The 10,458-nt window shown below is 39.4% G+C and overlaps 1 protein-coding gene and 1 long non-coding RNA gene across 23 annotated transcripts in view; one reads left to right on the forward strand and one right to left on the reverse strand.

The window, feature by feature from the left end:
- Cfap20dc (CFAP20 domain containing) overlaps window positions 1-10,458 on the forward strand; it is a 291,110-nt gene that overhangs the window by 38,306 nt on the left and 242,346 nt on the right. For 8 of the 22 annotated variants that reach the window (XM_076544522.1, XM_076544523.1, XM_076544526.1 and 5 more), the window contains exon 5: window positions 1,781-1,843. The exons of 12 other annotated variants lie outside the window; for them this stretch is intronic. In XM_076544522.1, the coding sequence (XP_076400637.1) occupies window positions 1,781-1,843 (63 nt within the window). Of the gene's footprint in view, window positions 1-1,780; window positions 1,844-3,841; window positions 3,926-4,955; window positions 4,982-10,458 lie in introns of those variants that run through there. 2 more of the 22 variants (XM_076544538.1, XM_076544534.1) reach the window with 2 other exon arrangements.
- Window positions 2,801-5,131, reverse strand: LOC121832203 (uncharacterized). The gene is made up of 2 exons (XR_006075750.2): window positions 4,995-5,131; window positions 2,801-3,621 (listed from the first exon to the last, which is right to left on the reverse strand). It is a non-coding gene; the product is annotated as an uncharacterized LOC121832203 (long non-coding RNA).

Here is a 10,458-nt window from a genome sequence, read left to right on the forward strand (position 1 = left end):
CTGTAGTACAATTTCTTAATTAGTGACTGATGTCGATGGCCCAGCCCATTGTAGGGAGTACCACCCCTGGGTGCTGTGGTCCTGGGGTATATAAAAAGTAGGAGGAGAAAGCCAATAATCAGAGTTCCCCCAGGTTTCCCTTAGCTCTTCCCTCCAGGTTCCTGCCTTGAATTCCTGCCCTGAGTTCCCTGGATGATGAGCTATGAGCTGTAAGGTAAATGAACTCTTAACTCCCTGAGTTGCTTTGGTCATTGTGTTTCATTACAGCAATAGAAACCTAACTAAGACATTGACCATCCATCCAAAACTACAGAGAAAGGCTACCCCATGGTCTGTGAAGGCCTAAAATTCTTTGGAGGCTATTTCAGCTCTCTTGGGTTCCTGCTGACTTCTGGTAGCTGAAATCCTAGAACTCGGAAATAAAATTCTCCCTGCCGTCTTTTTTATTGCTTGCACATGTCATCAGCACCTAGTGACCCAGGAAGAAGTTCGAAGATAGGTACAGTTTACCTTATAGTGGGGGCTTCTCAGAATTTTAATCATTCTAGCCCAATGCAGTCACCAAACACTAGGCTGCTTTCTCCTTATTGCCATTTATGGCTGGTTTCCTGTCTTTCTTCTGCTCTGCTAGAAATAAACACAGTGGTGGGTCTCTGCTTTTATGAAGAGCACATCCATCCCTGGAATCCCTAGTTCATTCAAGTCTTTTTGTGTGATTGCCCTGATGAGTGCTGTTATTGTGATTTTATAGTTGTTAGACCTGTTCTGTATCAAATGAGAGTAGCAGTTTTTACAAATGACAGAGTCTAACCTCCCCTTTCTTTCTCATTCACCAGTTGAATTATATCTTTCCTTATGTTCATATATATATATATATATATATATATATATATATAGTTATAGATGGTTGCAAGCTACTCTGTAAGTGCTGGGAACTGAACCCAGCTCCTCTGCAAGAGCAGCAAGTACTCTTAGCTGCTGAGCCTTCTCTCCAGCTCCTTAAAATATTTTTCATTGGTGAATAACCACCTTATAATTACCCTTGTCCTATATACCCAAATTACTAAAAGTACTTTTGTAACTGTAGAAATACTTTCAGCTTTCTTAGAGAAACAATCTTTTTCTCGCTGAAAACTGTTGGTCATCATCAAATTCTATGTGTGTAAGATATTTTGTAAGTGAGAACTTAATACTTCCTCATATTGTCTTTTAGGCCTCATGAAATCTAGAAGTGAGAGTAATCAATACTTAAATTTTATTAATTCACAAATATTGCAGTCTGTCAAAGACTCAGATGATGAAAACATTTAAGTACATTAATATATTAAAACTTTTATGACAATAAGAGCTAAAATGATTCAATGATATCTATTATCTATCTGGAAATATAGTGGGAGGTTAAGCAAGATGTTATCAGTCTTATTTCACACCCATTTAGTTTATCTAAAGATGTATAGAATGGCAAACTGGAAGTGCTTCATTAATATAAAATGCTATGTGACACCAGAATCCATGTGTAACATAGTTTTATGTTATGATCTTTCAGCCCAGTGTTATTTGTCATGACGAAGTGCTCAGTGCTAATGTGTGTCAGCTAGCTTCAGCACATCAAACTAAGATGTACTGTGGTAAAGGTATTATGGAGGTCTTCTTTCATGTACCTTTGGGGCACTGCAATTGGGTGATCTGGGCTGGGCTTATCTGAGTTAATGTGCTTAAAACATGGATGTAGCTAAGCTTGGCCCATCACTGAGTTTGAGCTCCTTATGTGTTATTTCAGGTCAAGGCTGATAAAACATAAACTACCAAGGCCCATCCCTTGTGGTGGCATGCATGCAGCTGAGTGAGTATGCACACATAGACCCTTTTCAGATCTAAGCTCAGAAGTAGCTACTATCCCTTCTGTCCTGTTGGTTAAAGCAAGTTGACTGTAATACCTAAAGTTAAGCAAAGCCATGTGAGAACTAAGAACTAAAGACGAATCCTGCCCAAGTGGTTGGGAATTACAAAGTTCCACGAAAGAACATGTGGACAAGGTGCCTAGTGAAATACTGGAGCCAACATATTATTCTCTGCAAAGAAACTGGCTCTAAATGCATCTAAGTACCCCATTGCAGGTACTTTCTCTGGGAAAGCTGAGGACTGCAAGTTGGGGTCACAATTTTCTGAAAGCACAGTCTGTGTTGGTATTTGCTGGCACAAGGATAGGCCTGTCTCAGGTTTACCAGAGGTGGCAGCTGATGAAAAGGAACTCAGTGAGGCTCTGTGTTTGTGCAGACTGCAGTCAGTGCTCAGGGCCCAGCTGAAGAGTTAGCAGGCCCTGCATAGCTTCAGGTGACTGGTATCAGAAGAAAAGGCCCAGTTGTTGTTGTTTTTTTCTAAATCTTCCAGATTTTTAAGAGGATTTAAAATTTTTCAGATCATTAAAAAAATGATATTCCCTAATCTTAAAAGGTAAGTAAAGCCAGGGACTTACCAACTTCACCACAGTAATGACTATTAGTAAGAATTTCTTAAATTGTCTTGAGAGTATACATATATAAGTATGTGTACATATATACATATATACATATTTATATATTCATTCATAGATTAATTCATATATATATTATACTCATGAGAGGGGTACGTGTGTGTTTCTGTGTGTTTGTTTTGAGATGGAGTCTCACTGTGTGTTGCCAAAGGTGGCCTCCAGCTTTCAAGTCGTACTGCTTTAGCCTTATGTACACTGAAATTACAGACATTGACCACCATACCTAGTTCAAATGACATAAACCTCATATAAACAATTATAACAGTCTTCTTGTTATGGCTTTTATATATTTTTTATGCTTCAAGGAGCATCAAGGTGGAATGAAGTCTTGCTGTCTCTCTTGTTCTTGTTGGGTACCATAAACAGACCTTTGCTTGTGTCACGCATTTATCAAGCACCTGCTGTACACAAGAAACTGCTCCAGCTTGTTATGATCCATCAGTACATAAGGCAAAGATCCCTGCGCCCACAGAGCCCATGTTCTCTCTCTTTGCAGCTTGAGTGCCTTCTCTTAAAGCTTATCACCATCTCATTCTTAGGTTTTCTTGAAAGTATTGGCAGTAGAAGCCTTGTCATTCAGCTGCCTCGGGATCTTTATTAGGTAGGAACAGCCAGAGGCAGCAGCAGTTGTATATTTAACAAAGAGACAGTGTCAGTTAATCCATTGTGTCTGCTAAATGAGCTGCTTGTGTGTTTAGTTTAAGCAAAAGCGATTTTAAAAAAGAGCCCGTAGTAACTGTGGGAAATGAAAGTGAAATTAGAAAGCCTCATCTTGTTGCAGGTACTGCTTCTGTTCTGTTAGGCTCTGCTTTCTTCCTGGAGGTTAGTTTCACATCTCTGCTGTTACAGAGTGCAGTGAGGATTGACTCATCCTTACTACCATCAGGCATAGTTTATCATTTAGTCAGGTACATCAGTTCTTCCATTTTCACGTCAATAGATAGCAAATATCTTTAGACTTTTGTCCCAGAAAATTGTGCTTTCATCTCTATGTGACTAGACATGTGGCCAGTATCAACACTGTGGCTGTTATCTGTGAGTTACATCTTTGATGGCAATACCTGTCCGTGGGTTGCTTTGTCTTGCATCTGTTGGTTTAGAAATATAAAGAACAATAATATAAATATAATCAAACTCTGAAAGCAACCTGTGACTTGCTATTTGGAAACATAACTTGCCAGTATAGAATCAACATCTGAAGCTCTTCAGTAGATTAGGTTGCAGAATACCAATAAACACCAATATTTAGTTGCCTAATACATTTGTATGGCAAATGTTCACTTTCTTATTTACTTACTCAAAAACAGTGGCAAGTGTTGTTCCTGCTTCTGCCCATTATGTATGTTGGAGATGGTGGAGTGGAAAAGAAACTAGATTGTTCTAATTCATAAAGTGAGTATGCACCTCCAGATGACTGGGAATCATGTCTGCAATGTCTCACAGTTTTTTTAAAAGCCTTTGAATTTTTTTCCTTTCCCTGTGTTGTTTTCTGTGTAATTAAGCATTCGTTCCCTTTTAATTGCTCTTGAAACACTTTGAGAGAAGTCTTTTCGTTTGACATATGACTTTAGGCAAAAATCATAGAACTTTCGGTCTGAAAACACCCATGGCTTATACTTCTGTCCTTAACTAAAACCCTGGGCAAGTGACTTGGTTTTTGGAGAGTCTGGTTTCTGTATATGTTAAAGAAGAAAGTGTCTACTTGATGTGGAGCTTACCACCTAATGATTTAAAAAAAAATTTTTTTAAACCAGACAGATGCTAGCATTAAAAATGCCACTCAAAATCTCTAAAACCCATCATGATATTTTTGTCACACTTTTGTCACAACTTTCAGTAACAAACCTTGGGGGAGGCCAGGGAAAATTGCATCAGTCCCTGAGCACAGCAGACTCCTGGAACAGGGACCGGAACATCAAATCCAGTGTTCTCTGTAGTCAGTCTATGACTATTTGTTTTGGTGACCAGGATACGTATCATTACTTCTCTACATTCACAGTTGTAGCATCATTAATGGTTCTTAAAGTATGTTACTAAAGTGATGGGTTTTAGAGATTTTGAATGGCATTTTTAATTAATAAAGTTATTAACAATAAATAACAAATATTTATCAGTTCTTGTTGGTTAAATCCATTTTAGTTATGCTATTTAGAAGCACTCATTTTTTCCCAGTTACTTTTGTTTAGAGATTGCAAGTGTCATCTTCAGACCAGTGTTCTTTATCTCTGAGAGAGGAGGGAAGGGGAGAGAGTGTGCCAGCCAACCCCATGTTAGCACACTCTGTCAGGAACAAAGAGGTGCCTTGGCAAACGAGAAAAAGGAGGCCCTGGAAGTCATTTTGCAGGTTAGCAGACCTGCAGCCCCAACTCAACTCTGTTGGACTCTGACGATCCATATGTCTTAACTTCATTATTTTGGCTTTTAGGTGGATTACGATATGGCCATCAGGTAAGGAACTCACCACTAAGCTTGCTGACTGGAGTTCAGTCCCTTAGAGCCTGTGGTAGAAGGAGATAAGTGACTCTTGTAAGTTGTCCTCTGACCTCTGAGAGTGATTGTATACTATTGCACATTCTCTCTCCCTCTCCCTCTCCCCCTCCTCTCTCTCCCCCTCCTCTCTCTCCCCTCCCCCTCCCCCTCTCCCTCTCCTCCCTCTCCCTCTCCTCCCTCTCCCTCCCCCTCCCTCCCCCGCCTGCCTCTCTCTCTCTCTCTCTCTCTCTCTCTCTCTCTCTCTCTCTCTCTCTCTCTCTCTCTCTCTCTCTCGTGCGCGTGCACATGCTGTATCCATAAAGATGGTAACCTATCAAATGCTATTTTAGTACATGTTTGGCATGCCCAAATTTAGTCTTGTTTCATAGTTTGCCATGCATCACTATGTTTTCCCCTTCTCTTCAAGCCTCACTAATTGTAGAGTTCTTGGAAGTCCCCTGACTCTTATAGTCACTTTGGATGCACTGAAGTCAGCCATAGTCAAAAGCACTGGCAGCTCATTCTTGCTCTGTAGAGATAAGCTAAGTCTTTTTTCCCTGGGGGCCAAAGCTCTGAGCATCATGGCCACCACTAACTTTTTCTGCCATAGTATTCCTTCTTGGGGCCCATAATAGCTTATAGAGGCACTGTGCTGAATCCTGTGTTTTTACAGTAATAGCAGAATATCTTTGAGAACAAAAATGCAGGAATTAAATACATAAACCACAGTTTACAATGTGTTATATTAACATTGTTTTAAATGCCCTGAGTTTCTTCCATGGCTTTGTTTTCCATCCAGAAGCTTTAATTCTTTGAATTTGGTTTTCGTAAAAGAAACTAACCAGGAAAAAAAAATCTATTTATTTGCAATATATGTATGTGCATATTAGTTTTTGAGACATGAAAATCATGTGGAATTAATAAAACAATTCTTACTTGTTATACTTTAAATTGTTTTATTCATTATTTCCCCTCATCAAATGGCCTTTGTCTCTATTTAACTCCATTAAAGAGTTCCCTTTATGGTTGAAGATTTACTCAGAACCTTCAGTTTTAGCTCAAAACTGGGTTGTTTTCTTTGTATTACTCACCTAAGCCCCAACTAAGTGGCTCCTGAGTGTGGCTCAGAAACTCTGCTGACAGGCCTTTCTTTCTAGAGAGGTACACAACCTCAGCCTCCAGGTGTCTGCCCACTCATCTGACGCCATTTCTGTCAGTGTCTGCTCCTCAGCCCCAGTTGCTCCCGGATTCTCTGGGAGCCCCCAGTCTCCCGCTGTTTCAGGCACTAACAGTCTCCCTTCCTTCGCCAGCCTTCTAAGCATCCATCCTGTCAGGCATCACAGTCAGGCATCACCCGAACACCTTGGTGAGAACTGTATTTCCAGATTATATCATCAAATCATCACTCCCTCAATTTAAAAAAGTAACATAAGTGTGTGTGTGTTCTTACCATTTATAATCCTCTCTGACTCTAGCTGTACTATATTGTTTTTTAAATTTGTACCCCACACCATTGTGCCACAAGCTGGCCAACCCAGGGAATTTATGTAAACAGAACTTTAGCAATTTAGGGGGGGAAAGGCAAAGACAAAAGTTCAAATGTACCTTTTCTATATAAAATTTCCAAGTTTAAACTTTCTATTTCTGGTATTTCATATACCAAATACAGTTAGATGTAAGTCTCAGAACCATATTAAGATGTTAAGACCTTTCTGAGTTAGTGCTAGCAGTTACCAAAAAAAAAAAAAAAGACAAATGAGAGACCCTTTAAATGTGTACAGTTTGTATCTCTCAGAACACATAACATCATTATCAAAGTTCCTCTTGGCTTAAAACTATAGCATTCACCCTTTCTTTCTTCTGTGTAACCAGCTTTGTGGACAATAGTCACTGGAAATCCCTGTTTTATTTCCTTTGTTGACACTGGCACTGTTTTCATCCTAGCCTAAGTCCCTGTACCAGATGTGGAGCAGCCTCCTCATGTCTCTGGATTATCCAGGCTGAAGTTGTCTTTCTGGGACAGCTATCCATCAGTGCTGTAATGGCACCTATGGGAGCTTTTCAGAGAGACCCTTGGTCTTATCTGACAGTACCCTACACTGTGTTGTCCAAACAGCCCCGAAGAAAACACCAACCAGTGTCTTGCACCAGTACTCTGACATGCTCATCCCTGTTTGGAAAGCAGAATGCATACATACTATCCTGACCTTGGCTTCTGTGCAAATTTATCTAACCTCTTGCTTCATCAGCTCTTTCTACTCTGTTCCTTCCTTCCAGAGCAGAAGCCAGATCTTGTAGGACATCACTATTGAGAGAGTTGCCTATTTTTTTCTTCTTAAATTAATTTTATTACCATAAAAGTGGCAGAAGGTATATAGGCATTCACAATGTCATGTGACCAGACTTTCCTTCTTCTAAGCCTGGGTGTGAATATGTCTTTAAAGAACTCATGGGCTAGACAGATGGCTCAGTTAGTGAAGTGCTTGCCACACACACCTGAGGACCTTAATTTGATCTGCAGCAACCCACAAGAACAGATGTGGTAACTCCTGTCTGTAGGCCCAAGGCTGGGGGAGCAGAGACAGGAGGATCCCTGGGCTCACCGTCTAGCCAGTCTAACCCATTGGTAAGTTCTGGGGTTTCGTAAGAGACCCTGCCCACCTCCCCTAAAAGGTGGTACATAATTAAGGAAGACATCCAGCATCAACCTCTGGCCTCTAAGTGTACACATACACACACACACACACACACACACACACACACACACACACACACACACACACATTTACATGCACATACACTCACATAAAGAATTCTTTAACCTCCACTTGCCCAAGGCCAGACATCTTGTCCATCTGCTACTTGGGTAATTGGTAACATATCTCACTTCATGAAGATAGGAACCGTGGTAATTCTTTACAATTCCTGTCAGCCTGGGAACATTAAAGGCTGCCAAAGAGAGAAAGCAGCATAAATTATAGCACCATCTTTGAGAAGCTCACAGTTTTGGAGCATTGTCCCTCAGTTCTGAGATGGAGACAGTAATACCTCTCTCACTAAATTGTTATTAGGATTCACATTTCAAGATAATATATGAAATAACCAACACATTCAACAGCCAGACTCCCTAGTTCACATCCTAGGCCTCTGCCAGTTGTCTTTGAACATTGTGCTTCAGTGGTTCTCATTGAGAAGGTAGAGATGGTGATGATGATGAAGATGATGATGACAGATTTCACAAAGCTTTTGAGAGGATTGAATTTGTTAGTGTAAGTATTGGGTACATAATAAGAATTCAGTAAGACTGAGTTATTATAAAAACAAAATATCATATGAGAGTGCCTAACAGCATAGAAGGATGCTGTTCAAACTGGCTATCCCAATGGGATACAGAAGGTGGGCCACGGCGTAATACAACACTTTTCTTCTTGAAAACTTCTTGTTAGGAAAAAAGTGTGCCTGGTGACAAAACCGATAAACACTCTGGGTCTAGCTCCTTGTCGTCTTTATAGATCAGTAGTTAACAGTTCCAGACCAACTTTTGCTGTCATTTGTTTCTTTGGCCTAGGATACAGTAGGCAATGAGTGAGTAAATATATTTATATAGCCTGGCCTGAGAAACTTATTCAAGATATGTTAATAAGGTAAATAAAATTTGTCTTCATAACAGCTTTTTTCTCATTTGTTAAAATTGGAATAAGCCACAGCTGTTAAAACAATGGCTTTGTTGCTGTTTTTGTTGTTGTTTGGTTGTTTGGTTGTTGTTTGGTTGTTGGTTTGGGTATAAACAACAAAACAGTTTTTAGTAAGTAAAATTTATTTGCATAAATAAGTTTGAAAATGATCTTTATTGCTTAGCAAATAAAACAAAATTTGGTGTTACTGAAGAAAGAACTAATATAAGTAAATATAGTTTTGATTTATTTATAGCCAACAAATTACCATAAAAATAATAATTATATGACTCTAGGTTGTCCAGAGAAATAGAACTGTGTGTGTATGTTTTATATTTATTATATGGCTTATGTCTTTGGCTTATGAACTTACAGGGTACAGTGATGGACACAGAGAAGTCCTATAAGTCATACAAAGCAAGCTGGAGAATCTGGATGGCTGGTGATATACTATTATTGAAAGACCTAGGAACTAGGAAAGCTGTCATTTGAAGCTTTAGTTCAAATCTTGACTCCAAGTTCCAAGGAAGAAGACTGATGCCCCATCCAAAAACAGACAGAGAGCAAATTCTCCCCTACTGCACTTCCCTAGAACGAGCTGAGGCCTCCTACATTCTGTAGGCAATCTGTTCTACTCAGTCTGCCTATCCCAAACCAACTTTCATTTACATTCCTAGAATAAATTTTTAACCTAGTCTGTTATCACTCAAGGAGGATGATACAGAGAAGCAGTAATTACAGTCATAGTACATAACGTAAGCTTGACTTGAAGATGAATTTTAGAAATGCTTTTTTAATTTAAATTTCTTAGTTTGAGAATTGCATACTTGAGTACTATATTTACAACATTTCCCTCCCTCTCCATGCTGCAACTCTTCCCATGTCCCTTCTATTCCTTCTCAAATTCAAGACCTCTTCTTTAATTATTAGTTACCTATATGTATATGTGTAGACACTCAGACTCACACACAAAATTTACTGAATCCATTTAGTGTTGCTTGTATATACAATGCATTTAGGGCTGATGACTTGGAATTTGATAAGCTATCAGGCAGCTCCTCTCCAGAGAAAATTGATTCTCCTTCTCTCAGCAACCTTAGATTGCCTATAGCTCTTCATGTAGGAGTAAGGCCTTGTGAAATTTCCCCTTCCTGCGTTGACATATTCATTAGTGTTGTCATTATGCAGGTCTTATTTAAGCAACTATAGCATTGAGATTCCCTGGGAACAGCCTGTCATGTCTAGAAGACACTGTCTAGCAACACTGGCTCTCTGGCTTACACTTGCCATCTCCTCTTCCATGGTTTTTTCTGAGCCTTAAGTGCAAGGGTTACATTGTAGGTGTAGCAGCTGGGTTTGAACATCCCTTTATGTTTACCAGTTGTAGTGAAGTGATAGTGTCTACTCTTGTAAAAAGAAGCTTCTTTGGAAAGGGGGGAGGGCTGCACTGACTCGTGAGTAGAAGGATGAGCGTTTTGAACGCAGCTAGATTATGGTGGTTTAGGAAAATACCAATAGTAGATTCCCCTAATGTTTCCTATTCTAAATCATCCTAATTTTAGAAATGTTGTAATTCATTCTTGTTTTAAATAAAATTTTCATTTTAATTTCTAGAATAATGTTTTGATGGGAAATTATTGACAACAGTTTCTGCTGAATTACAGTTGAAAACATGAACACTTGGTGTAGTTGTTTGGGAAAATTTTCAGGTGCAGAGGAGTTTTCAGTCTAAAACATAGATTTGGTGGATGGAGAAAATCTCCCGTGTAATGGTACAGAGGA

This window comes from Peromyscus maniculatus, chromosome 9, assembly GCF_049852395.1.
Source record: "Peromyscus maniculatus bairdii isolate BWxNUB_F1_BW_parent chromosome 9, HU_Pman_BW_mat_3.1, whole genome shotgun sequence".
Taxonomy (NCBI): Eukaryota; Metazoa; Chordata; class Mammalia; order Rodentia; family Cricetidae; genus Peromyscus; species Peromyscus maniculatus.